General features: G+C 42.4%; 4 protein-coding genes across 6 annotated transcripts; 3 read left to right on the forward strand and 1 right to left on the reverse strand.

The window, feature by feature from the left end:
• The first annotated feature begins 52 nt into the window (after positions 1-52).
• Positions 53-6,414, forward strand: LOC100831642. 2 transcript variants are annotated; one of them, XM_003568905.4, is made up of 9 exons: positions 53-633; positions 789-868; positions 970-1,716; positions 2,318-4,530; positions 4,610-4,879; positions 4,963-5,043; positions 5,679-5,790; positions 5,868-5,934; positions 6,028-6,414. In XM_003568905.4, the coding sequence occupies exons 2-9, from the start codon at positions 808-810 to the stop codon at positions 6,122-6,124; spliced, it is 3,648 nt and encodes a 1,215-aa protein (XP_003568953.2). In that variant the 5' UTR covers positions 53-633; positions 789-807; the 3' UTR covers positions 6,125-6,414. The 2 variants fall into 2 exon arrangements, with proteins under 2 accessions (XP_003568953.2, XP_014754451.1); XM_014898965.2 differs by having other exon boundaries at positions 475-633; positions 983-1,716.
• A 320-nt stretch (positions 6,415-6,734) lies between these two features.
• Positions 6,735-11,807, forward strand: LOC100831037 (pentatricopeptide repeat-containing protein At4g35850, mitochondrial). 2 transcript variants are annotated; one of them, XM_010233419.3, is made up of 14 exons: positions 6,735-6,894; positions 6,975-7,119; positions 7,326-7,488; positions 7,575-7,640; positions 7,762-7,859; positions 8,449-8,566; positions 8,653-8,862; positions 9,011-9,087; positions 9,542-9,632; positions 10,328-10,393; positions 10,475-10,552; positions 10,710-10,811; positions 11,097-11,232; positions 11,311-11,807. In XM_010233419.3, exons 1-13 carry the CDS (start codon positions 6,861-6,863, stop codon positions 11,193-11,195), a joined length of 1,347 nt encoding a protein of 448 aa, XP_010231721.1. In that variant the 5' UTR covers positions 6,735-6,860; the 3' UTR covers positions 11,196-11,232; positions 11,311-11,807. The 2 variants fall into 2 exon arrangements, with proteins under 2 accessions (XP_010231721.1, XP_010231720.1); XM_010233418.3 differs by having other exon boundaries at positions 11,097-11,475.
• Positions 11,808-11,845: 38 nt separating this feature from the next.
• LOC100831344 (SUN domain-containing protein 2) lies at positions 11,846-15,471 on the reverse strand. The gene is made up of 3 exons (XM_003568904.4): positions 15,245-15,471; positions 13,357-14,423; positions 11,846-12,450 (listed from the first exon to the last, which is right to left on the reverse strand). The coding sequence occupies exons 2-3, from the start codon at positions 14,407-14,409 to the stop codon at positions 12,151-12,153; spliced, it is 1,353 nt and encodes a 450-aa protein (XP_003568952.1). The 5' UTR covers positions 14,410-14,423; positions 15,245-15,471; the 3' UTR covers positions 11,846-12,150.
• A 2,724-nt stretch (positions 15,472-18,195) lies between these two features.
• LOC100831951 (VIN3-like protein 1) lies at positions 18,196-25,002 on the forward strand. The gene is made up of 4 exons (XM_014898967.2): positions 18,196-18,493; positions 21,155-21,752; positions 22,547-22,848; positions 22,944-25,002. The coding sequence occupies exons 2-4, from the start codon at positions 21,319-21,321 to the stop codon at positions 24,041-24,043; spliced, it is 1,836 nt and encodes a 611-aa protein (XP_014754453.1). The 5' UTR covers positions 18,196-18,493; positions 21,155-21,318; the 3' UTR covers positions 24,044-25,002.
• Positions 25,003-27,785: the final 2,783 nt, after the last annotated feature.

A 27,785-nucleotide genomic window follows, 5' to 3' on the forward strand; every position in this document is an offset into this window, starting at 1 on the left:
ATTACTCTTCTGGGTTGTGTCTTACCACGCCGGCGTCCTGTTACCGGAGGCGGTAGAGACGAGCTGCTTAAACGAAGTGAGGTCCCCTAGGCGTCGTTTGCATTGTAGCAGGGAAAGATCGAGGACTCGGGGTCAGGCTCAAAACAGATAGAGAAGAAGGCAGCGGCGGCGGAGGTCGAAGTCGCCTCGGTGGAGGCGCCGGTGAGGTAGGTCGCGACGACGGAGCTCGAGAGGGAGATCACGGCGGCGGCGGAAACCCTGCTCCGCAAAGGGTTCCACTTTGCAGATAAGACCCTGAATAAACACTCCCTCTCAATTCCCACCCACGCCCTGCTCAAGACAACAATTACGATCCGACCGTTGGTCCTCCTCCGGACGGTCAGAATTCCACCCATCCTCGCAGCGGGCGCGCGTTTCGGCTCTTTTCCCGGCTCTCGGCCTCTTTCTGCTTCCTTCCCCGAAATCGGCGCCTAAACCCCCACTCTCCCGTTCCGCCCCCGAATTCCCCCTCCCGGCGAGGGAAAAAGCTCGTATTTTTGTCGCCGGATTCCCCGTCCTCCTCTCCCCCAACCACCGGAGAAGCGCCGCCACTCGTGGATTTGGCGCCCCCCGCAGATCTCCGGCGCACCCTGGGTATGGAGGCAGTTGGTTCTTTCTTTGTTGGTTCTCTGATTCTTTTCCCCATTATGTGTTTCTTGTTTTTTTCCTTTTCTTTTTATTTTCATTTGGGTGCTGATTGAATTCGTTGAGGGTTGGTGTGTTGATTGGTGTGGGATGTGTGTGTGCAGGTCGGTCGGTTGTGTGGTGATGGTCGGCGGGGAAGGGGAGGAGACCCAGGTCGTGGACGACGAAGGAACGCCGCCGTTGGGTGAGTGCCCCTGGCTATTTTTTTTGTTTGCTCTTCTTTTTCTTTTTGTTGTAAATGTGCTGAGTTTGGTGCGCGTGGGATGGTTATGTGTTTACGATTAGGGTCTCCTGTTAGCGACAGTGATGCGACGCGGAGCGGGGGCGAGGAGGATGCCAACGGTGATACGGCGCGGAGCGGGGGCGGGGAGGACGACAATGGTGATACGACATGGAGCGAGGGCGAGGAGGATGACAACGGCGTGCTGTATGGTGAGACGCAGGCGCTGGATGATGATGAGACCCAGGCAGTTGATGATGAATTAGAGGAGGAGGAGGAGGAGGAGGTGGCTGGTGATTGGGCGGAGACGCAGGTGGTGGAAGATTCTGAGGATGACATCGATGCTGCTGAGCAGATGGTGACTCAGGCGGTGGAGGAATGTGGGGAGGATGGCGATATTGTCGGTGAGAAGGTGAAAACACAGGTGGTGGCAAAATGTGAGGAAGAGGAAGATGGTGACGGCATGAGGGGTGATGCTGGTGACTGGGCAAGGACCCAGTTGGTTGAAGAATGTGAGGTGGAGGATGGTGGGAACGGCGACTGGGTGGATACCCAGTTGGTTGATGAATGTCAGGAAGAGGAGAGAGTGAGTGACAGCGGTGATGAGGATGTCGTTGACTGGGGGAGGACCCAGTTGGTTGAAGACTCTGATGAAGAGATAGGCGATGATGGTGATGATGAGTTGAGCGAGGGCACTCAAGAGGCAAGTGACGATGATGGCCTGCTGAATGATGAGACAGATGTGAAGGCGCATGGTGATACCAAGAATTCGGGAGATTCTGACGCTTCCACAAATGACGAGGGTGACACAGGTTAGTTATCGCTGGCTAAGTATGCCTTTTCTAGTTGTATACTCCATGTTGTTTCATTCTAATGTAAATATTCATTTAGATCATTCTAGAAAGTGTTTGTTGTATCTTGCAGCAAGTGTTATGCAGTTTTCACTGGTTATTCATGAGATGTGTAAAGTCGGCAGTCATAGGGACTGTTTATGCTCTTTGATCGTAAATGATTTCAATACTTTGTATTTCATAACCATGTAGCACACAATACAGAAAATTTGGAGAAATGATGAATCCAGATTGTTCCTTATATTGTGGTGTGCTAGTCAGTTTGACACTTAATAATCCTTTAACTTTAAGGCTTGTAAACCATTATTTATATTTTTGAAATTTTCAGTTCATTATAGATATCTTTATATACAGAGTCAGTATTCTATCTTATCATATTTTCCACATAATATTAGATACTCAAGATATCCCTTGGCTATCAGATATGTTTTCCCGGATTGTAACACGAATCTTTTTCATGCTTTGATGTAAGTGTAACCTTAGTTGAATCAGGATTTTTTTGTGGCATATGCTGAAGCCTAAATTTTGTTTTCTAATGCATGAACACGTCGTCTTGCCACAGCTCAGGATACACGACAACATTCAACCAGTGGAACAAATCTTCTGACAAAAATAGTAGACAACTCTACCTCGTGTAGTGCTTCCCTTGGTGATCACCCAGGTCTTGGGATTGATGACGAATCTTATGGTTATGTACAGAGCCATGATAAAGATGGAAGTAAAAGGAAAGGCAGGTGTTCAACAGCGAAGAAGCTTTTTGCTGACGCAACGCCCAAAAATAATGAAAGCAAGACCAGTTGTTTTGCTGGATTAAGCTATCTTGGATCACAGGAGCCTGGTGATCTATCTCAAGCAAATGCTTTGGAAGTTGTGGAGGGGTTGATATCAATTAATGGTGGTGTATCATCTCAAGAACCAACACCAAAGAAATTAGAAAAAGCAAAGCCTCCTGTTTCACTTAAGATGGGAACTCTAAAATTGGCTGAGAAGGTTGACCGCTGTAGAAGTTCCAATGGAAAGCCAGAAATTTTTGCATGGGTTGATAGTCTTGAGGATGATGGGGGAGGCGATTTTTTCTGTAAAAATAAGGATATTTTGTTGCACAAACCAGCTGCTAGAGGGAAATCAAAATATCCCAGGGCAAGGAAGTGCTCCACAAAAATTGCACCTGCTGAAAATAAAATAACAAATTCCAAACTTTGTGGTAGGATTGAAACTTTACCTTCGTCAGATTCAAGATTACTCAAAAGTGATGTGAAGAAGAGTAAGCGGGCTTCTGGAAACAGGGGTAAGAAAAACCTTTTGAAGGACTTGGAGGATCAATCAAATGCCAAACCTATGGAAGGACAGCAGCAAAAGGTCAGTGTAGCTGATTCAAGATTACTCAGGAGTGATGTGAAGAAGAGTAAGCGGGCTTCTGGAAACAGGAGTAAGAAAAACCTTTTGAAGGACTTGGATGATCAATCAAATGCCAAACCTATGGAAGGACATCAGCAAAAGGTCAGTGTAGCTTTGAATGATGTAGGTCAAGATACTCAAATGGCTGTTGAAGCTATAGAGGCACTGGCACAAAGTTCACCTGCTAAACTGTCAGTTGAAGGTGAACCTCCTGTGAACAGAGATACAGGAGTTGGATCTAAAATGGCAAAAATTCACTCAAAGAATGGTCCTCAAAAGAGAAGCAGCAGCATCCAGGAAGGTGTCATGACACGTTCTAAAAGAATGAAAGTAACTACTGACCTGAACCCCAGGCCTCAGAAGGGAAGAAGTAGAGGAACGAAAATGCAAGAAAATGCCGAAGATCATGGAACAAAGACAAAACATAAGCCAGAAAAGTCAGTACCACAGAAGAATAAAGTCCCAAATATAGTTGATGGAAGTAAGTATGGTGGCACGCCTATTGCCCATCGCACAAGGCACACTAGAAATAACATCTCTGAATATTCAGAGTTATGTTCTAATAAGCACTTGAAGAGGAGCATGAATTTGACAGCTGACAACTCCAGAGTTGGAGAAGTACGAAACAGTCATATTGCATATGAACCTGAGCAACCGACAGTTAGTGAAAGAACTACGGAATATGGTTTGAATTCTGTTGAAAAAGAAAGCACCGAGCATACATGTGCAAATAATGCTCAGAATCTTCAGAAGTGCAGAGCGCCCTCTTCTCACCCCAAACAGAGAAGAACACCTACAGCAATGGTACAGGCAATAGCTCCTGCAGTTACCCAAACTACCACAGATCATGAAATACAACCAGAGGTGGCAAGGCCATCCAAGAAAAGACGGGTTTTCGTTACGAGTTCTGAATTACTGAAGTATGCAAGGAGGGAACCTTCCAATGGCAGATCAACTTCTGTGCTGTCTAGTATTATCGCAAAATCGTCAGCTTCTTCTCCTATACTAAGTTCTTCTGTAAGAGTTACTAGCAAAACTTCTGGTTTTAGTAGCTCTGATCAGCCGCAGAAGGAACCATCTGATGTTGAGGATGCAAGCAGATCACCAAAAAATAACTTCCCAGTTCAGAGTAGTGCCCTAAAAACACCTTCGAAAGTGCTTAATAAACTGTCACCTACTTTCAGTCCTCTGAATCCATCAAAAGCTTCAAGCAGGAGCTTGTCAAAACCTTCTGTTGCCAGAGAGCTGCTGGAGTTAGATCCTAAAAATGCGCTACCAAATCGACAGCGAAAAGATTCTAGGAGGAAAGATATGTCCAGTTGCAGTATTTTATTCAGTCATCATTTGAATGAGGATGTGATCAAGCGTCAGAAGAAGGTAAATAAATTTCTTTGTTGGTACATTCTAGTCATTAATTATTTGAAATGAGTTATATTTGTAGTGGTCTATGTTGTAGATCTTGGCACGCTTGGGAGTCTGTGAAGCATTTGCCATTTCAGATGCAACACATTTTGTGGCGGATAGTTTTTTCCGCACAATGAATATGCTAGAGGCAATAACTCTAGGCAAACTGGTAGTTACATCAATGTGGCTAGAAAGTTGTGGACAAGCAGGCAGTTTTGTTGATGATAAGAAGTATATTCTGAGGGATGCCAAAAAGGAAAGAGAGATTGGTTTCAGCATGCCCATATCACTGGCGTCAGCTTGCAAGCATCCATTGCTGTTGGTAAAGTGGATTGTATATTATTTATTTTTGGCTCAGTCTGTGCTAGGTCATCTTCTAATTATATTTATTAGTAACACTTGCAGGGGAAAAGAGTGTTTGTGACACCAAATGTGAAGCCAAGTCGACAGGTGATAACTAGCTTGGTTTCAGCATCTTCTGGGCAGGTTATTGTTATATATTCTTTTCGAAATATAGTTTCTGTTATTGTTTGTTTAAATTGCATGTGCACATTGACCGGATGATACATAAGATCAGGTGTATAGGATGCATAACCATTTCCTAGCAGTTTCTGTGGCAATGTAATTTGAAGCTAATAAACCAAGGGAACATGTATTTGTTCGTGGATAAAGCCCTCAAAATCTATTAGCTGGCTATCAGGCTAAATGGTTAACCCTTTTTCATGTAATGAAACTATTGGTTATAGGTTTTCCATGTGTGTCATGACCTACTTATGTTCGTGCCACTCACGGGTTCAGGACATTGTGCAACACAGTAGGTTACTTATTTAGGCACTCTGATGTTCTTTACTCCGTACTTGTTTTTGTATTTCTAGTATGCTTCCATAATTTCCTTGGGACCTACCTTCGCATGACCACACATACTGCTGCTTAAAATAGAGTTATTGTGCCACAAAGTCAGCTTTTTGTAGAAAGATGCAGTTTCATCCCTTATTTCTGGATTACTGTGGTGGACTGGTGGGACACTTATTTGTGCATTTACTGTTCTCCTTGCAAGTACTACCTCCATTCCTAAATATTAAGCATTTGTGTTGTTTGTTCTTTCTTTACATTTTGTGCAGCCATTAGAGAGGATCGGAAGATCCATAAGGAAGGAAAAGGAAGCACCAGATGACCTACTGGTCATCTCATGCGAAGAGGATTATGAATCATGCGTGCCGCTCCTAGAGAAAGGTTGGTATTAGTTACATCTTACATTGTCATTAAAGTATATGTACAGCCAGCTAACATAGTACACAATAAACCAATAGGCGGCAAAGTGTTCGACTCGGAGCTTCTTCTGAACGGTATAGTCATCCAGAAGCTGGAATACGAGAGGTTTGACGTCAAAAAACCTGATCCTAAGCTTGCTTCAAACATTTCTTTGATTCCCTCCATAGACTAATGCAGTTCCTTGTTGATGCACGTCAGGCACCGCCTTTTCTCTGACTGTGTCAAGCAGACCCGTTCAACAAGGTGGTTGAAACACGCCGTCCAAGGCCGGTTTGTGCCTGTATCGAAGAGTTGATACCAGTGTAAGTTATGGTGCTGCACAAGATGCCTGTTTTATCTCCATCCTTGAGTCTAGCAGACCATGTAACTCTAGCTCAGTTGTAGTTAAAAATCTGTATAATCTGTAGGTGTTTATATGTGTTCAGCTTTCTTCCATTTCTGAACCTGTGTTTACCTGTCTCTTTTTGGCCGGCTTGCTGCCCATCTTGAGTTATGGCCAGTTCTTAATGGTGCCCTTGTGCTGCTATTCGTTGTGTTGTGATGCTAATAGTTACTTTCAAATATGAATGTATTTGTACGAGGTCATGGTCATGTGAAAATACTTATATGAATGAGCATAAAAGGTAAACGTAACAGGGTTCCTATAAAAAAATCGTGGGTACAATACACTATTAACAAAATAAAGTATTGGAGTGTTTCATGGTCGTCTGAATGTCTCGATACATATTTGGAAGAAATAAAATGCACCATAAAAGGAATAAAGTATTGACAGGCAGTTTATTGCCTTCACAGCGACTGTTAAACCCATAAATTTTTGGAGGCAGCAACGTTCTCTTAAACCCTGTTTTTTTAGAATACGTTCTCTTTAACTGTGTTGGATATGGTTTGGGACGTGCTTTCGGCCCATGGGCTTCGGTCCACTCGATATCGTCCATCTCAATACTAACTGTTAAACCCTCTTCCCTTTCGCCTCGTTCGTTTTCCTCCCTCACTGGACGCAGCGCCACCACCTCTCCCCCACAGCCATCGCCATGGGCCTCCTCAAGAACTCCCTCCTGCTCCAAGGTTTCTTCCTCCTCTCCCAAGTTCCCGTCTCACTCGGACGCCAATTCCGGGGAATCTAACCTCTGGATCTGGCCGTGCAGGGCAGCTGCGCCATGCTACGGCGGCGGCGGCGGGGGTGGGGCGGCGCGGCGTGGCGACGTCGACGGAGGAGTACATGCGCCGCAACTACGCCAACAATGTCTCCGAGTACAACACCGTCATCGGGTCCCTCGTCCAGCAGCGCAGGCACGTTTCGGGGTCCTAGAATACCGATGTTTCGGTTTATTGCACACCACCTGTTCGACGCAGTGCCGAACAACATCATTTCTTATTAGGAATTGTTTCGTTAAGTTGTTATTGTTGCCTGCATGACGTGGTGTTCTCACATCATTCACATGGCAACCTAAATCGTTGTTTTTCGAGTCTGAACCAATGTGCTCACGTTGTTTTAGGCCCTACCTGCTTCGTGATGCTTACGATGACATGATACTAGACGGGGTGCAGCCCGTGCGGGACACATTCCACAACCTCATAGTTGGTACCATGAAAGGCAGCCGGATGCAAGACGCTTTCTACTTCCGTGATCAGATGAGAGAAATGGGCTTGCAGCCAGATGTTAGACCACTCTCTTCTGGAAATCTGGGGCAATGCCCTTTTTCTTTTGAGGGACGAATTAAGCTGATAGCTTGATTTTTTTGTAGGTCAACCTTTACAATTTCTTGATATCTACTTGTGGGAAGTGCCAGAACTCAGATGCAGCGATATTGGTTGGTTATTTTCCTATGTACAATTGAGTTTTTGTCGTTATGGTGCCACTCCAATCTTTTGGGTCTTTTCCTCTGTCGTCTGTGCCCACTAATGCTTCAATTCTTGCTACCTGTAATGAAGCTTTTAGAAGAAATGAAAGCACATGGCGTGAAGTTGAAAGGGGAAACCTACATTTGTCTGTTGAATGCGCTTGCAGCCACAGGGCGTACTGATCAAGTGTAAGGAATCCTTCTCATCAAATTTATATTCGCAAATTATAGAAGAATGCAACATTTAATACTGAAAGGAAATTACACATTCCATGACACATATTGGGGTATGACTGTTCTTACCATGACGTTGTGACTCATCAACTGGGCACTATGAGCAAATACACCAAGGTCTTAACAGATTGTACATAATTTGCTCCCCTGTTTTCGTAGTTTCTTTACTAAAGCTCCATCCAAACTACTAGATACAGAAATAGTAACTACTAGTCTTACGAATTTGAAGACTGGAATACGTACTACGTGCTGGTACAAGGTATATCCATGGTGATACAACCAGGTTTATAAGAGCCTCAGGAGTGCATGGTCATAGAGTAGGATTGTGAGTTTTCTTAGCTCATCATTTGGATACATTATCAAAAGGCATTGATTTCCTATGCTGCTTACTCACCCTGTGGCACGTTTCTCTGTAGGATTATATTATGGTTAGTAAGAATGTTTTTCTTATTTAGTTTTATTCCCCAAAGTCAACTCTTTCCAGCATATCCATGCAGGAGTATTTTTCTGTGTTTAGCGAAACTCTAATGTGTTTTTTTACCAGTTATGCAATAGTTCGTGATATGACTGCCGCTGGTCTTGGATTAAATAAGTTTTGTTATGCTGGACTGATAACTGCATTCAAGAACAAGACACCAACCAGTGAGGATACTACAGCAAAAGTATGTTTGCATTTTAAGAATTTAAAGGGTTGCACTTAATATCGCTCTACTAATTTTTTTTTCCTTTACTTTGCAATTTTGAGCAGATTCTCGAGTTTGTCCAGCAGTCAAAAGGTTGGCAATATGTTGAAAGAGTAGCAAATGACAGCGCTGAGAATATAATGATGAATGTGTCAGAGGAAGAGCTATACAACCTGCCAACAGCAGAATATGCACACAGACGGGGATTTATCTTTAAGCAGTTGACAATTTATCATGTTGCTGTCCATGCTTGTGCAGACTTGCGGAGCAAAGAGGTGTGCTATCTTGCATAACCAATATCTGGTTACTGCTCAGCAGCGTTGACAGTTTGTATGAGCATAACTGTGTTATCTTTCATATCCTAGGGTAGCTCATGTCACAAAATTTGTGCTCTACCTAATAATTAGTTTCACAACTTTGCAGACGTTGGAAGCACTTCTTGACATGCTCACTAAAGATGGATTTACTAATGATGCCTTCATTGTGATGCATGCTGTTAGGTAATCTGCAACTGTGCATGCTAAACAGTATTGGTCTAATGATGCATTGCATGGTTATGAGGAACTTTTATGATTAATTGCTTCCAAGGTGCTCAGTTTTGAAGTACGCCCCATTCAGAACTCATATGGGTAGACTATGAAAGAACCTTCATCTTGGGCATAATTCGCTGATATATCTCTGTTGTTTGAACTTTTATGCCTGCGTGTTATACTTGCTGAAAGAAAGCCTCTTGATTTTATCTTATCGAGTGAACAAACTTATGAAGTGGACATCAGAAATCACATTACTTACACATGTTAATGGGAACTATAGGTAGTATTTTGAGATGTCATACTATCCATTTTGGCATGCCTGCGGTTCTATTTTTGCAACCCCCCTTGTTGTCTCTTAACATGTTGCCAACCTATCAACTTCTGTATCTAGTTGTTAATTTATCGTTCTTTAATTGAAAAGGTGTTATCTTCGATGCGGAGATATTGATTCCGCTGTTAAGATGTTTGAAGAGTTCTCAAGCTCAAAACCCACACCTGCAGAGTTGTATGTGGTGAGTGTCCTGTTGAAGTGACAACTTAAGATTTACTATTGTGGTTGATAGCAACATAGATTTACCCGCAAAAAAAAAGATAGCAACATAGATTTGAATTCTATCACAAAAAAAATTATCTTACTAATGGACATGTTTAACTGTACACATAGGCCTTGTGCTTCTTTTTTCTGGAGTATTTGTAGTGAAACTTTAATTTTGGATTTGCGATACCTATGTCAATTGTTCCTTTTTTAGCTAGTGCAGGATTTGCTAACTCTTATTATTCAAAGGCTCCACAACAACAGTAGGTCTACAGCCAGAAGTGAAATACATGTCACAGAAAATGAGTTCAACTATTTTAATAGTGGATCCAGATTGCAGTGGTGATCGTTGGATTTCGCGGATCAACAGTTATACTTCACGAAAAGATAGAAATTAAGCTTGAAGTTTGAACTTGGTACAATATGATCATGCCTCTATGCCGAACAAAAATTAGGAACACCCAAAACTGAGCATGCAAGGGAAATAATGGTTCGTACTAAATAATATAGATAATTTTACCATAGTGGAGAGCTTACTAAGAACATACATAAAATTCAGGTAACAATAATATATTCTTTTTCAGTTAGGAATCTATGTACCTCTCATTCCACACCTTGTGTTCTCAATTTCTCATATATATTTTCTATATTCTATGCATCAATGACATGTAGAAGCTTGCGGAGGGAGCTATGATTGGGTATACTCCAAGAGGAATGCAACTTGCTCAAGAAACCTTGGTAATTTAGTTCTTCTGGTTGTATTTCATAGTTTGATTAACTCAGGAGTTCCAGAGTTTTACATTTTATAATAATTTTCAGGAGAAAATGACTAAAAGAAATCTCTTCTTGAATCCCAAGATGGGAACTGATCTTCTACTTGCAGCCTCTGGTGAAAAGGTAAGCATCACAGCTACTGCTTTCCAGTACCGAACTCATAGAAGTACTAACATAGACATATGAAGTATGCACATAGTTTGACTACTAATGTCACCTTTTCTAAGTAAATCCAAACTGCACCTATAAATGACTGTTGAAATTCTTTGGGTTTGTTTAGACTGGTGGATATACAACTGCAAACTATATCTGGGATCTTCTGCAAGCCCGCAAGATCATTCCAGCACTTCCTGCGGTCGAAGCATACCACAAGGGATTGAAGGTAAGCTTCAAATTTTTAATCCTGTCACTGGGTATATTTTCGTCACATCGCATTGAAGATTTTTTTTATTTTTAGTTTACAATTCTGAAACTGTTTGATGCAATTGGACTGATCAGTTTATGTGGTGGCGACAGAATATAATTTTGCTGTTCTGAATAAGACTTACTTCCATACGGAGCTTGCTTGCCTGAACTAAAATAAATACTTTGAACAATGTTGGGAATCTAATGCAATGGTTTTTTCTTATTCTAATTATGTTTCATGCTCCATCTATTTCCAATGCAGGAACGAGAAATTCCTTCCGATGATCCACGGCTTCTGAACGTTGCACACACTTTGGACAACCTGCAACTCCGGTTTGGGCCAAGGAGAAATACTCAGTAACACACAGCAAAGTGCTCTAATCGCCAAACCGATGCAGGTTGGGAACTTGTTTTGGTGAGGTTGCTGGCTGCATCAATTTGTCCAGAACTCCATAAACCCAAAATAACTCTTTTAGGATGTCACAACTCAAGGACCCATGGAGCATGCCTATCTGATGTTCAAGGCTAGAGAGGAATGGCAGGGATCAATGTATACTACCTGGAACAGAAATGGATTTTTTTTCAGAACACATGGAAGCAACATTTTCACCTGCCATGCCAAAAATCTCATTCTTGACTTCTATCTTATTTCAGTCTGTCCTTGTTACCCCCCACCCCCCCCCCCCCCCCCCCACATTGTTGTAAGGCTTTTTTAATCAAACTTTGTGATTGAGAGTTTGTAACATGTTGCCATTCAAATGTGACATTGTTTAGCTATCAGCAGTACATTTGTGAGTCCTTGGTGTTTGTATGCGAAGCAGCCAGTTCTGCAGTTTCGCTGCCAAGTGCCTGCTGTTGATGCATGGTGTGTGTTTAATCGTGGTTCATGATGTGGCTATCACACAGTTGTTATCCCTGCTGTACAACCATGTACTGACTCAAACCTCCTAAGTTGTTGAGACGATTATGATTAAAGCAAATCTAGCTCAATCAAAATATAAGGGAGTTTAATTATCCTTAACGGCGGACTACCAGATAAAACTGCTGATACACCAGAAAAGTACATTACAGTTCACAACCCTAATTTTAAATTACAAATATTGCTACAGTACAGAGATCAAACACTGTTGCCAGATACAAATAAATACGACGTCTAGCTAGGAACAACATCAAATCAGGATCTGTTCGTAATGGCATTATGCTACAGATTAAAATCGACCTGAACCTAGTGCCAACAGGGGCTTCAAGTCTTCAAAACGCTAAAGAAAAGGTCATATGCAAGGCCTCAGGCACACACACCTACTACTAGATCGGGCCTACGCCCAGGTTCCGAGAGAGCCAGGCTCATTGCCGTGCACCCTGAAGCGATAGATACATGTCAGCTCTGAATTCCCATGGTTTGAGGAGAAGTCAAGCCGAACCGTGTTGATGACCCGTGCATCAGCGGTGGTTCTGTCTAGTTGGAAAGTCTGGGCATTGCTCTTCTGAAGGTCATAAGAGAACTCTCCTAGATTTACCGTCGTGCGTGGTTGCTTATCTGAATCATCTTCTGGTCCTTGGTACCAGCCACTGACCTGGAAATCCTTAGGAGCGCTAGATCGGTCGTAGGCCACACTCTGCACAGAAAAGTCATGATCAGTATAAGATAGTACTCCGTACAAAAGACTGAAGCAGAAGGCTGATTCAATTGAGTAACGGTGTAGGTTCAAAAAAGATCACAAATCAAACAAACAAAATGGTCTAAAGCTGATTATCTCCTAATAGTTATCTTCATGTAACACAAATCATAACCTTGTCTAACCCTCCTTAAAAAATACTCTCAAGTCCATAAACGCATTCTCGTTCATCCTAAATTGTGACATTCAGATCATCCGATGACTCATTGGACAGTCTTTGGTGCGCAAACTTCTACAGGAGTGGCAGGAGTCAATGCTACAGATGGAGTGAACACATACAAAGCATCAGGGGAAAAGCCAGCATGTGTCGAGCAAAATGTTTCTGCCATTTGTTTACCATATGGATTAACAGGCTGGCTTAGCAACCGGCCATTTCTGTAGTACATGATTATTTGGTGTGTCATGACTCATTAGAGGGGGTGAACAATTGAAAACGTGGATTGTAAAGGAATGTAATACACTAAATGAGTGACCAATCTTATCCATTGAGTAGACACAAGGCAGCAGTTGCTACAGCCATTTGCACCCTCTTTTGGGAGTATACTTAAAAAAAAGTGTATCATGAAACAGACCAACCACAACAAAGCCTAATAGTGGGGACGAAAAGATAAGTAAAATAGAATAATCCAATACTATTAATAAATAAAGCTATATGTAAACATATTGTGTTATTGAAGTTGAAAGTTTCTAATAGACAAGTAGTGGCATGGCATAGAAAGTGGAGCTGATTGTTGTGAGCACATAACACAGAAAACCATATGGACAACAGTATGGGTTGGACAGACAGATGTCAAAATGTAAAAACAAACTAGCAGACAATTGTGGTGATATGATAAATAAACCTACCTGGTCGACATGCTCTAGAGTGACTGCCTCAGGAATAATTCCTGTCCGGAGTTTGATTTCCACAAATCCACTACTACCTTCCAGTGCAAAACATTCTCCTGGCTGCCCAAAACTCGGCTCCAGCATTTTGTGAGCTTCACTACGACGTGGAAGAATGCTCTTAGCCTTCTTAAAAGGTTCCGAGTGCTTAACCACTTTACCCCCACCGGATCCTAATGCATAATCCACCATACCAAGGCCATCTGCTGCATGCCTGGTAATCTCCATCTCCACTATCTCCTTGGCAATTATTCTTACGTCATCCAAGCTTATGTCACTGTTAGCACCCTTCTTTTTCTTCACCTGACTCACAATCTCATTGAATTCTTTCCTAGAGACAAAACCCATGTCTCTCAATTCAGCAAGTGACTTATCCAATATGTCAGTCTTGCCCTCCAATGTCTTCATCTTGGCCTCTAACTTATTACCCTTGTCTTCAAATTGCTTTCCGGCATCCGTTTTTGCTTTGCCAATCTCATTTCCTAGCTTCTTATCTAAAATGTCCAGCTGTACCTGAAGCATCTTGGTTGTCTTCTTGAACCCCTCCACCTTGGATAGCCTGCTCTCCAAATCAAGAGCTGTGAATGATAAATCTCCATTTTGCCATCTCCAGAACACCTGCCCCATCCAAGCAATAGCCGAAATAAGAAGGCAAAGCTTCATGAGCACACTTAAGGCAATTTCCCACTTGGCTTTTTCTTGCTTAGTAGCACTTTTCTTTCGATGTTCAGCAGTGGTTGCAGAAGCAAATGCATCTTTTCTTCCCTCGCTCGAATATTTTGGCTTTTCAATAACTGACTCTCCACGGATCGTATGACCAATATCCTTCTTGCCAGTGATCTTATCATCTGAGACCCCATTAACTCCACGTTCAGTAAGAAGCTCAGCTGTGGCTATCTTCTTTGCAACAACAGCTGTTCGCCGCCTAACATCTTGGCTGGAATGTGAATCCACACTCAGTGCATGGTTTCCATTTGTATTTGTGGTCGGTATTGCAGCAGTTGAAGCAGACATCGTTGTCCCTTAAACTACATAGAACATAGCTACATGATAAACTGGAAACAATAGTGCAAATGGAATTGAAGGTAAAAGAAAATCAGTGCTATTACACGAAAAAACTTGGCAATTCAGCTGTGAAGAGTCACATGAAGAATACAGTCAAAGAGTTTATCTTACAACAAGTCACTCAATATATTTTCTTTCTTGGTAACTAATTGTGCAGAACAATCAATGGATAACCTAACTGCAGCTTAAGTGTGCATATGGTTAACCTAAAACAGAAGGTTCTATTCACATCCATACGATAAACTGTAAAAGTTAACAACTTTGCCTTATTTTATTTTATTTGCAAATCCAGCAATTAACGATGTGCAAGAGCCAATCAGACGTAGGAAAAGAATACCTGTCAGCTAATCGCAAAGTACAGGCAGCATATATAATTAGAGCAACAGAATGAAAGAATTCATACTTTTACTTAACCAGTAGTGTCATTTATCATCACAGATCACAAAAGATGAAGCCAAGCGCAGGCAGGGGCGGAGCTAGAGCGGCCAGTAGTTTGGCAAAAAAAAAAGAATAATAATTGTCTAACTCCCTCCAAAGCCCATTCATCCAGCGAAGCATGCAAAAAGAAAAGGCACAACCGGCCGGTTGCCACTCCACATTTCCCCAATCGGAAAATCAGTCAGAGGGCAGCACCGAACTAGTCTCGGGGTTCTGTATACTCCGGTGACCGCCGCTGCGGCGCAAACAACCGCGCGCGTGGGTGGCGGTGCAGGTGCGGATCCAGAAATTGCGGAGGTTAGTGGTGATTCAACTAATCGCTGGATGCAAACAGCCTCGCACGTACCTGCCGACGGAGTTGAGACAGCAGGAACGCGACGTCGCCGACGAGGAACGGAGGAAGAAAGGAACGTCGACGGCGGCGACGCGCCTGAGATGCGGGGGCGGGGGGGATCGACCCGCGTCGGCGGTGACCCTAGGGCACGGCACGGCGACGGCTGTATACAGAGAGAGAGATGTGTGCTTTTGGTAATGACTGAAGTCGGTTAAGCGTCGTTTCTCAAGTAATCATACGCAACTGATGCATTCGCCCCCAAACTGGCTCGTGATGAACGAACTATTTTTATATACTGGATCAAACATATGGAACTTTGGATATTTTTTCAACTCGTGTTGTGATTTTCCGGTGCCACCGATAATTATACGTAGCTGATGTATTTTAAACTGCCTTGATGTAAAAAAAAAAACCCGAGAAACTGGCTCAGGAAGAACCATTCATAAATCAATATTGTTGACCAACAATTGTGGCACAAAAGCAATATGAACCGTTCGTTTATAGGTCCCACATGAAGTTTTATACTCTCTACATCCTTTGTTGGACGGAGAGAGTACTAAAATTGACAACAATTTGGCACAAAAGCAATATCGTTGGATTGCTAGAAAATCATTAATTAATGGTATGACTTTTATTTACATATATAAAATATTATTTGTATAATTGTTGGTCAAAGTTTAGCATAAAATTTCGCATGATTGTAAAACCCGACGGAGGAAGTTATATCTTGCCGGGTGATAAAAAAATACGAAGCCTAACTTAATAAGGCTAGCGAGGGTTTTTTTCTAGATTCCAAACTAAACAGGGGAAAGCTAACCATTTCTTTATTTAGTGATTAGATTTGTCCTAAGTGTTAAACTTCTACTCTCTCCGTCCCATATTAAGTGACTTCTATTACATGTATCTAGACGTTTTTTAGGCATAGGCACATCCATGTTTGGAAAACTTTGAGTCACTTAATATGGGACGGAGGGACAACGTGTGTAGTTATTGTAGGTATAAATACGCAATCATAATATTAGGTCAAAATTCATTTATCTTTTTTTTTGCACTTTTTCGTCAACTTGATCCCTAGCAGCGAGAAATTAAGAGGTAAGTCGAGGATTCTTGGTCTCCTCCTGGAAGATGGCCTCAGAGGCAAGATTCTCGGCTTAGGGATCACGGGGACTTCGTCGGAGTTGGGCGATGTTGGCAGCGTTCTCCACTGTGGTCGGTAGAGAGGCTCCTTGGTGGACGCGTGGGATTTTTCACCCGTTGAGCTGGCAACTCCATAGGACGCCCAGGACACGTGGTGTTTGGTCCCGCCGGTCAAGTTACATGTGTCCCATAAGGACTTCTTTGTACTTTATTTATCTTTTAAGATCCTACAAGTAATTCGAGTTGTAGTGTTCTTCAATGTCTAGCTCACGCACAACTATCAATAATTGTCTACCTAGTATAATGGATATGTTGTATTTCATCCCACAAAAAAGTTTTGCGCCATCCCTGATTCGACTTAGGCATTTCGTTTCTTTGAATTGTGGCCACCTCACCTCACGAACCAGGTGTTCACTAAAAAAAAACTTTGCCTCGAGGATGATTTATTCGTTACTCCCTCCGTTCCTAAATACTTGTCGTGGTTTTAGTGCAAATTTGCACTTGTCGTGGTTTTAGGAACGGAGGGAGTACTTCTTTGACACGTGGTCTGATGTCCAACTCAGACAACAATATATTCTTCTTATAGTCCTAAAAGAAGCCTCCAACACACCAGCTCTAAGAAAAGTTGCCCTCTTCGTAGCAAAAATTTTGGTGTGCCAACAAAAGCGTGCGATTGTGGCCATGGCATCGGATCACGCGGAGTTGCAAGGCTGTACAATGAAAAAGATTAGAAAAAATGAGATGCAAAAGGCTTACACTGAGAGGCTGCTTAGACCCTTTTTTTCTCTACGAATTGATTTTTCAACCATGCGAGCTTCCACCTTGATATGTTTTAGCAGTACATATCCAAGAGAGTTTCCCAGAGTAAATATATATAGAGTATAATTTTTTTACTCTATTTGTAGCGCACAAAGATCTTAGTTGTGCATTTGTGAGCTACCTCGGGTTTCCACGGAGCTATTGAACGAAACCGACTTCTAGCCCTCGACAACAATTTTGTTCTAACATCCATGACAATTCAAAGAAAAAGTGACATTTTCATCTTCTTCGAGCATTTGTTTCTTGAACATGCACCGATCGGATGATGCTAACATTTTACATTCCGCAAAGATGCAAGAAGGGGAGCCATGTTTCATTGCGGTAATTTGTGACTTGTGAGAGCTTTGTGGCGTCACAAATTTGTCGCACACAATCCACTCACTTATTTTCACCTCTTGTTTTTTTTTCAATCATGTATACCTAGGATTTTCGGCGCATGTCGTTTTCATAGCTACGAAAAGAGCAAAAGGCACTCACAATGCATGAACATCATATAGAAACCCAACAATTATAGAAAACCAATCAACTACAATTCAATCCCATTAATTTCCCGTGACGGATAATTCAGAAATCTTCCAATTAAATTCCAAAAACCATCTCCCCACAAAAAATAAATCCAAAAACCCTCAATTAATGATAAACCAATCGTGCTAATTCAAAATTTCCCATATATAAAACGATAGGTTTTCATAACGAGGCAAAAAAAGTAAACCCATTCCTATTCTCTCACCTTTCCATGTCTAATCGGCATCAGCGATGATCCTTGTCACTTATGGACGGTACTAACTCACTCACTCACTCTTATCTACTCTACCTCGGCAACCAACATCATCCGATAAAAAAATAACGAAGAGTACTAGTCGGCTACGTCGTGGCCGTCCGATGATGAGCCGCGGACGGTCGATCCCGGCCCCTTCAGCTTCCACGCTACACGCTCTTTTTTCCTTTTCCGTTCCGTTCCGTTACAGTTTACGCAACAACAGCCTTCTTTCGTTTCCTTGCGAGGCTCGGACTTGGACTTGTCTCCAATTTCCCACCCGAGAGGCCGAGACGAGACCCGGCTCCTCCTTCCTCCTCTGTCTCTGGTCGCCGCAGCCAGGGGAGACCAGGCCGCGCGAGCTTCCCCCGCCGTGGAGGGAGAGACGAGCCCGAGCCCGTGCCCGAGCCACCCGCCCCCGTCTCCTTCCCCGCGTCGCGCATTGGGATCTCGCCGTCCCAGCTCTGCGCGGCCGCTCAAACCCTAGCCGGCCCCGGGGGGAAAGAGGGGAGTCCCGGACGACGACGGCGGCGGCGGGGATCGGCACGGTACGGAACTCTCTTCCTGCTCCGCTTCCCCTATGAGAGCCGGTCGGCCGATTCTCGTCGCGGATTGTTTTGGTTATGTATAGCTAGAACGGGCCGCAGGATTAATTGATTGATTGATTGATTTGTTGCTTGTTGGTGTTGCGAATTTGGTGCACGGATACGTGTCGGGTCTGAGAGGGATTCCGGGCGATGATTAATGAGTGTGGGGGCTTCCATGGCCTGCCCCGCAGCAGAAACAGAAACGCACTCTGCCGTTGCTGTTTCTGCTGGGGGCTGGGTGTCTGTTACGGAATAACTTGTTTCCTTTGTGTGCGTTTTAGTTGTATAGATATGGATCGTAGACAGACAGTCCTTCCCTTTTTGTTTGCTTGGTCTCACTCGCAGAAACTGAACGAGGATAGCCACAGGGACATTCCTTTCCTGATGTCTCGTGCTGTGGTTGCACCAGTGACTATCCTGGGTGAGGTGAACAGTATATGTATGGTAGGTGAAGTAAATAGATCTGGCTGTTGCGGGGAACCGCTGAAATCGAGCCATTGGGTTTGAGATCATTAGCATGGCCCAGGAATGTTTTGGTTGGTTTAATTATACTTTCCATTCATGATGTTACATGCTGAATGTATGAGGCTATATCCAGTGCAATAACGCTTATATAGATGCCTAAAGAAAGAGAAAAGAGCAAGCGTCCACACAAGCACCATGCTCTCCAATGGGAACTACGATTTTAGGGTTGCTTTGATAACCAAAGACACTAATTACTCACTTATGCGCCGGATTCTAAGTTAAGTATTGATGCCATCATTTGGGTTGGAAATGAATCCCAAACAAGCTAAATGGCTTGGATTTTGGCCTTAGCGCCCATTTTTAAGCACCCTATCGGAGATGGCCTTATCTCCCCGACAAATGTTGCCACTTTCACACAATTATCGTCCATTAACAATCCTTTTCTTTGGCATTCGTTCCCAAAATTGAGTAGGTGATTACGTGCGAATAATCAACATTCATGCTGATTGGGAGCAAGTTCAGTTAATGTACATTGATGGCCTAGAAATATATGTCGCTGTATTTAAAAAATCTTGCTTCTGTCTGAGACAGAGGGGTTCGTGAATCCCCTCATTTGTTTCTTCTTTTAAATGTGTATACTTGGGTATATAGCCAACATAATTTTTTCTAACTAAAGCCCTTTCAGGCCCAGTCCAAATCGGTACTTAGCATAGGTATGTAGTTAGAAATCCCTCTTCCTCAAACCTTAGCCAAAAGGTTGAGTTACAGAAGTTCAATTTGGGAAGGCACCACCCCGTTGCCTGCCCGGCCCCACCCCAGCCATCACCTCCTCTTGATGCTGCATCTTCTGGACGCCTTAGATGCCGCCTCTCCTGGTGCTATTCGCTAGTTAATCTCTGTGATCCTGTAGTATAATTCAAGTGTTAAGTTGTTTAGTTCTTGGTCATTAAGCTCTGTTATTATGGAACTTGATTTGCCAACTTGATATGTCTCATTCTAGTGAAGTACTCCCTCCGATCCTAAATTGTTGTCGAAATATTACATGTATCTAGACGTCTTTTAAGAGTAGATACATCCATATTTGGGCATTTGAGACAAGAATTTAGGATCGGAGGGAGTAGTTAAGCTAGCTGACATAGTTAATCTTTTATATTCATTGATCCCTGGAATGCTACTTTCGTGCAGTAAGGCTAAGGAATGAACTAAGGATATTAAACGTCTTTTTTAGGTAATGGCACCTAGAGGCACACATTATGATGCACATGCCAGCCATTTTCTAATCCTATAATATTTTATCTGTATCCACATGTAGTTTATCAAAGTGGTTCGTCTTTCCACTCTTGTAGTTTATCAAAGTGCTACGAAGTAGTAAAACTTATTGCCCGCTTGAGATGTCGGTAACAATATTTTTTTTCACATCGTTGGTACAGTTATGGTTCTAATCGTGTGTAAAAATGTTCACTTTGCAATGGCACATGGGCATGGACCATACATTTGCTCCTTTTCAAGCCTTACAATCTTACCGATTACTGCGTTTGTTGTCCCCTTCACTCTGTCCACCACTGATAAATCAGATTGGCACTTGCTTGTCTTTTTGTGCTTGCGTTTAGCATTCTATTCTGCAGTGAAGTTAGTGAGAGGTTACATAAAAAAATGTGCACCCTTTTGTATACAATGTTTATTTATGTAGACTAATAATGAAATTTTATCTTCATAGTCGCCGAACAACCCCAGGGAATTCGAGGGGGTTACCTGTTGAACTTTGCGTTTGTTGTTCCCTTCACTCTGTCCACCATTGATAATTCTTCTTTTAATTGATTCACCTGAAAGCCCCTTAACCATGGTTCTATTTGTATGAACATTTTAGTCCTATGTAGAATTATTGAGATCACTTCTTGAATGCAAGAAAGGGAAGTCCGATAGTAGCACTAAAGGCCGTCTATATTGTGAACCCTTTTTTATGATGGGGACAGTTATCCTATTGGTTTTGTTTTAAGGATTCCTCCCGACTTGATATTTTTGTCCAGATTTCTTTTGATCATGTATTTCACATGGATCCCCACCTTTGTTGGTTATATGCCATTTACTGTTGAATGCTGAATTTATCCTTCTGGCTAGTTTATTTTTGCTGAAAAAAGTTGTCATATTTCATTTCAGCTTCATTGTGCTTGGTGGATGAGGACATTGCAATACAGTGGGCGGAGGCCCAATTAGGACCCACAAGTTGTCCAGTGAAGATTAGAAATTGCTGCCCTAGAAGAAACCCATGCTAGTGAGGGAAACCAAAAAAGAAAGCTGGCTTGTTTAACTGAAGTGAAGACATGTCCAAATCTACTACTGCTAAGGCTAGCAGGCACGTTGAATTGAAGAAACAATCTGCAGCCATATTAACAATAGCAAATGGCCACGCTTGTAAGAAGGAAGCAATTAACGGTGACGACCTTGGTCATGATGCGAAATTCACTAGTACTTGGGTCTGCAGAAATTTGTCTTGTAAAGCTATTGTAACATCTGAAGATTCTTTCTGCAAGAGGTGCTCATGTTGTATCTGCCATCAGTTTGATGACAATAAAGATCCTAGTCTATGGTTGGTTTGTGCATCCGAAAATGATGACAGGAACTGCTGCGGTTCTTCTTGCCATATTGAGTGTGCATTCCAACACAAGAAGGTCGGATGCTTTGACCTTGGGAAAATTATTCATCTTGATGGGAGTTATTCTTGTGCTTCATGTGGAAAGGTTTCCGGAATACTTAGGTAAGTTCAGTGCTCAATTAGTTCTGCAAATGTTGTTTTGTCTGGTTCTGTTCATTCATTTCCTATTTTTGCTAATCATTGCATCCTTGGCATCAAGGACTAAAATTAAGTTGCTTTCTAATACATAGCCATATAGTTTTTGTTGAACTATCTGATTATGCGCAGTTCAAATAGCCAGTAACTAATATAGAAACATTATGCAGTTTCTTTCTTTGATAGGTTTCGGGTTTTCTTAATGGAAACTGATAATGATTTTTCTCAGTTAGAATGTATCTGCACCCAAAAAAAAAGATAGTCTAGATTTTACCATTATTTATTGTGAACGGGTACCATTCAACTCAACTAGGATTTGGAGAAGTCCATTTATCTGTATCGTTATTGGTCCTGGGCTGGTTATCCAGCATATATGACATCTTTGCTCTAGAAGCAATCATATAATGTTGGTCCCAATGATAGAATGCTCATGCTTGACAAATATCCTGAAGGTGTCTTTTCTTCTCCTGTAAATCAACTTACAGCATGAATTTCGGACAAGCTGTAGCATGCACAATACTCTATCCCCAATATCTTTGTTAAGTTACATATTTATGTGTTACTTTCTTCAAATTGACCAAATATTCTACTTTGGGCCAGACACAGGCTCTTTAAACTGAATATATTAGTTTTGTTTGTTGGTGTCACCATCCCTTGCAGACAGTATTCACTTATCACATCATTGTGAATTTGAAGCTTGTTATGTTTCTTATGATTTTTGATGGACTTCTATAGTTGACATGAATGTTACTATCTGGCAGTTATTGGAGAAGGCAACTGGTGATTGCAGAAGTGGCTCGACGAGTAGATATTCTCTGCCATCGTATCTATGTGAGTTATCGGCTATTAGAGGGAACAAGCCATTTTAAAGAATTGCATGACATTATTGAAGAGGCAAAAGGGAAACTGGAACGTGAGGTTGGTCCACTTGATGGAATGTCAGCAAAGATGGCTCGTGGTATTGTAAGCAGGTTATGTGGTGGTAGTGATGTGCAGAAACTTTGCACTTTAGCGATTCAGAAAGCTGATGAGTGGTTAAGTTCTCCAGATTTGCATCTTCAAGGTAATGATCTTCTTGCATAAATATGTGGTTCTATACTGCCATGATACCTATTATGGTAAATCTGCAATACACTGACACACTTCTTTATTTGTCAGATTCCTTGCCTTCTGCGTGCAGATTCAGATTCATAGACATTACATCTTCTTCCCTTGTTATCATCTTAAAAGAAACTACATTAGCATCGTCTGACACCATCAAAGGTTATAAGCTATGGTACTGGAAGAGCAGAGAGCAACCAAGCATAGAAGAGCCTGTAATTTTGTCCAAAGATCAAAGAAAAATACTTGTTTTCAACCTTGCCACATGCACAGAATATTCCTTCAGAATTATATCATTCACAGATGATGGGATTCTTGGGCATTCTGAATCTAAATGTTATACTGGGAGCAATGAGTTATTGACCAAACGTGTGTCACAAAATGCAACGGCAACATGCTCTCAGGCAGAGAGAAGAGGTAGGAGCCTGGCTTCTAAGTCAACTGGATTCAAGATCCGAGATGTTGGGAAGATCTTGCGGAAAGCTTGGGCTGAAGAAGGCTATTTTGAGGATATGTACGGAGATTCATGCGACAGAAGTGCCACAGAAGCAGAGCAGCCAGAGAACAGTGAAAGGGACCAGTTGTTAGCTGGTGCTTGTCGCAGACTTCAGTTCAATGCATTTTCTGTCCCTGATTTAAATGTTGAGGCACCCATGCCCATGGACACGGACTCTTCCCCTGAGAAGTGCTATGATTTGAATAACAGACTCTTAAAATCAGATGAGAGTGGTGGCTCTGAGGCTTGCGCAGCAGTCAGGAGTGCAGAACCACCTGCTGTTGAATCCCGGCGTGGGGGCAAGGCAAAGCAACTCCATGGTGCGCATGATGAGAGTTGTGAGCAGGATGGGGTTTCAGCTATCTGCCGTGAGAAACAACTTCTTAAAAGTCCCATGGAGTTGGATGAGGACTACGAGTACTGTGTGAATGTGATACGGTGGCTGGAGACCCAGGGACACATAGAGACTGATTTCAGGATGAAGTTCTTAACTTGGCTGAGTCTAAGATCTACAGAGAATGAGCATAGGGTGGTGGCCACATTCATCAAAACACTAATCAAAGAACCAAGTAGCCTGGCCGAGCAGCTTATTGATTCTTTTGGAGAAACGGTAAACTGCAAGAGACAAAAAGTAGGTCCTTGCAAGCAGCTATGGCATTAGGACGGAGGATAGCAATTGAAGATTTCTCTAACTCGTTTATAATCTATAGTTTCTGAGATCAAGTGCAGTGAAATCTGGCTGGTTTGATTGCCCAGAATGAGAATGGGTTTTAGGTTTATGAACTTATAATCATATGGAATCGACTCAGTCCGCCAGATTATAACTCCATTCCATACTAGACCAGAGTGTGCACAGTTGTTTTATTATTCATCATTTGAGCCTATGGAAATAGGATATTGGGTTTACTTAGAGATTCTCATGTGGTTATTCTACCTAGGAGGAGAATTATTTTAGGCAGAAAATTGGGGGTGTTGCATTTAAAGAATTCTTTTTCCACAAGGATGTAGTGGAAAATTTTATTCTATTTCCTTTTTGGTTTAGTACTTTCCGTCAAGAGTCCTGGGACAATCTTATATGGTGTCATGTTATGTACTGTAATATGGTTTACCTCCGCTCGGTCCTGCAGCATGGATATAACCTTTTTGGTGCTACATGTTGGTTCAAGCTGGCTTTACATCTTGAAACATGCATAGGGGTTCTCTTCTGAAGCCCCTGGATCTGACTTGCGCGACGATGCTTTCTTGGGCACGGCTGGAGTTCTTTCTTTCCTAGGTAAAGGTGCTCGGCAGGGTTTTGCAGGTCTTAGGTCCTGTTTGTTTGGGCTGCAGATTACTGAGAGGCAGCTGGAGCGAGCGTAAATATTGCAGGTCTTAAATTGTGTTTACCTTTCACAATTTGTTTACGTGTTTCCCAGTTATTGAGAGGCGCCTGAATTGCTTGGCGCTTGTAAATGAAACGAGGACAATGTAAATCAAGTACTCCCTCCGTCTCATATTAAGTGACTTTCTATTACATGTATCTAGACGCTTTTTAGGTACAGATACATCCATATTTGGACAAATTCGAGTCACTTAATATGGGACGGAGGGAGTATGTATTAATGAAGTTTGATGGAACAATTGATCTGTATCCATATATCCTCGAAAAGATAGATCATCGAACGCCCATTAACCAGAAATTATTAAATGTTGAGTGCCATCACCAAGATGCAATTTAAAGATTTCCATTAAGAAAATGTGGCTGTGCTATATGTATATATATTGTCTTCTCCGAGCAACATGCCAGCAAGGGATCACACAATTCTGAGCTTAGTTGAAGGAACACACATCCTTATACCAATGGGTTGTAGTTATGTTGTCATGTCAATTTTACTGGTCTTCTCATTTGCACATTGCTGCCTCACTTTGGTTGAATCAACAGATGTAGGTGATATTCTGGAGATGAATATGTGCCGGTTGATGACTAGCTATGCTAACCAGCCCATTTTTTTTTTCTGCAGAACACTACTATTTCAATACTCAAACCTTTCTTGTTCGCCCGGAGAGCAAAAATTCAGGGTGGAGTCCAAAGCAGCACTATTTCTGATGTACTCTCTCTTTCTCTCTCCCTCGCTCCCTCTGCATTTTCACGGGCTAGATTTGGACCGTGTTTGTTGATTCCTTCAGACCGTTAGTGGTATACACTCAAGAAATCACTAAGTTTCCTTGAGACCCTTCTGACTATTCACTAATTTGAGCAATAACTTTCTCTACACCAGTATGCAATGTGGCACACAGAGCCAGGAAAATTCTACGGTCTTCCAGCTGAAATGAGTATATGGGGTTCTCAAAATCGACAATACTCTCAAGACTCCGGAGCAGCCATACAGATGTATTGTCAAGAAGGAGGACACTACCGCTTAATCGAAACCGGATTTCACGTACAAACATATCACCCATTCCGGTAAACTCAAATTCTATTCAAGAAACCGATAATTTTAAACTTTGGTTGGCTTGCAGGTTTCTCCCTCTTTGTACCATAACAGAGATGTTCGCTTCTTTAACGGTAAGCATAAACCATGCCATTTTAATAAAATACACAATGTTCCTACAATATTTGGCAAAATGTTGTTTTAACATTTGGAGGCACTATCAGACTTAGCACAGGTCTTTGTATATCCATAATAATACATTTTTCCTTTTTTATCATTGCTCAGAAGGACACCAAATCAAAGGGCTGTTACAACTTGGAGTGCAAGGGATTTGTTCCTGCAACTAGAGCTGCACTCGTGCCTGGCCAAGCCATTGCCCCTCCATCAAGTTATGGCCAAGCCGACCGCTACGTAAGGCTTAGCCTAAATGAGGTGTGACTCCTTTGTCCCTGAGACTATTGCACCTCTACAAGATTGCATTTGAACATATATATACATGGCTAATGAACATGCTGCTATTTTTTTTATAGGAAAAACAGTAGAAAAATCACATATTACTGTATTCATTTCTTCATTACATTTCTGAAGTGCAGCAAATTCTAAGATAAAAGGCTGTACCGGAATATCACTCATTCCTGGTGTATGTCAGAACCTTGGTTGACAATCACATCGCAACCCCTTGTTCAAAATTCTCAACGACAGTTGTAGAGATTTCGTTCGATGTAAATATTTCTTGCTTACTATATCTAGTTTCTTAACTAGTACTCTCTTGCATGAAAATTTTATGGTGTATATATGGCCATCATACCTCTGTGATTGTATATAGGATCCGAAGTCCGGAGATTTGATTGTGTACCGGCATGATTTAGATGCTCCCTCATTCTTGGGACATTTTCCAAGGGAACTTTGCCCCGGAACTTCACGAATGCTAGCACTCTTCCCATCGCCGTCTTAGCGCTTGATTTTTCTAGATCTCCACCATAGCCTCCAAGCGCCCTGGCCGCCGAAATTGATGGCGCGCAAGAGGCGTCAGCGAGCAGGGGCTCGTCGGCCCTAGCCGGGGAATCAGCGGCGAGCAGGGGGCTCGGACCTGGACGCCGGAAATAGACGGCGCACACGGCCCTAGCCGCCGGAATCGACGGCGAGCAGGTCCCTGGCCAGGGGAATACGCTTTTGACGCGGAGGGGCGACGCGCGCTGGTCCGGCTCGAGCAGCTTCGTGGAGGGGCGGCCGGGCAACGCGAGCAGGCAGAGAGCGGGCGCCAGGCGGGCTGCGGGACGCGGCGGTGTCGTCTGCAGGCACGGCAAGGGAAAAAAAGGGAAAAAGAAAAGGAAAGCTGATAGGCGCGGGGCGTGATGTTTTACGGCGCGGGGCGCCCATACCGTCACCCCAGTTCTTAAGAAACTATATTGTACTCCGTACTTGCTCAGTTCCGGTTTATGGGTCTGATCTCCCTGATTTTTCAATTTCAATTTAAGGCATCCGCAATAATAGAGTTGACTCTACAAGTCATCTAGAGTCAATGATAAAATAGCACATGCAATGGTTTGTGTCTTTAATCAGACTCTATATGATTTGTTAGCATTAAACGTGATGTTGTACAATACTTTCTCCGATCCTAAATTGTTGTCGAAATATTACATGTATCTAGACACTTTTTAATAATAGATACATCCATATTTAGGACAAATTTGAGTCAAGAATTTAGGATCAGAGTGAGTAGTTAAAAAAGTTGACTCTTAATTAACTCTTAGCTGACTCTTGGTTGAAGAGTCAGCTCTCTTCTCTCTCCTAGTTCACTTTCCTTACACAAACCAATTTTACATAAGAATCGGCTAACAGTCAGCCTTTGCGGATGCCCTTATCTGGCCGATCTCTGGATTCATCTCGTACGAAACAAGGTTTACTTCAAAAAACAGCCATGACCATTGATTACGGGAAGAGAAAATGTCACACGGCCATAACTTTCCGTTTGAATCTCTCCTCATTCTT

Source organism: Brachypodium distachyon, chromosome 2 (assembly GCF_000005505.3).
Source record: "Brachypodium distachyon strain Bd21 chromosome 2, Brachypodium_distachyon_v3.0, whole genome shotgun sequence".
NCBI lineage: Eukaryota > Viridiplantae > Streptophyta > Magnoliopsida > Poales > Poaceae > Brachypodium > Brachypodium distachyon.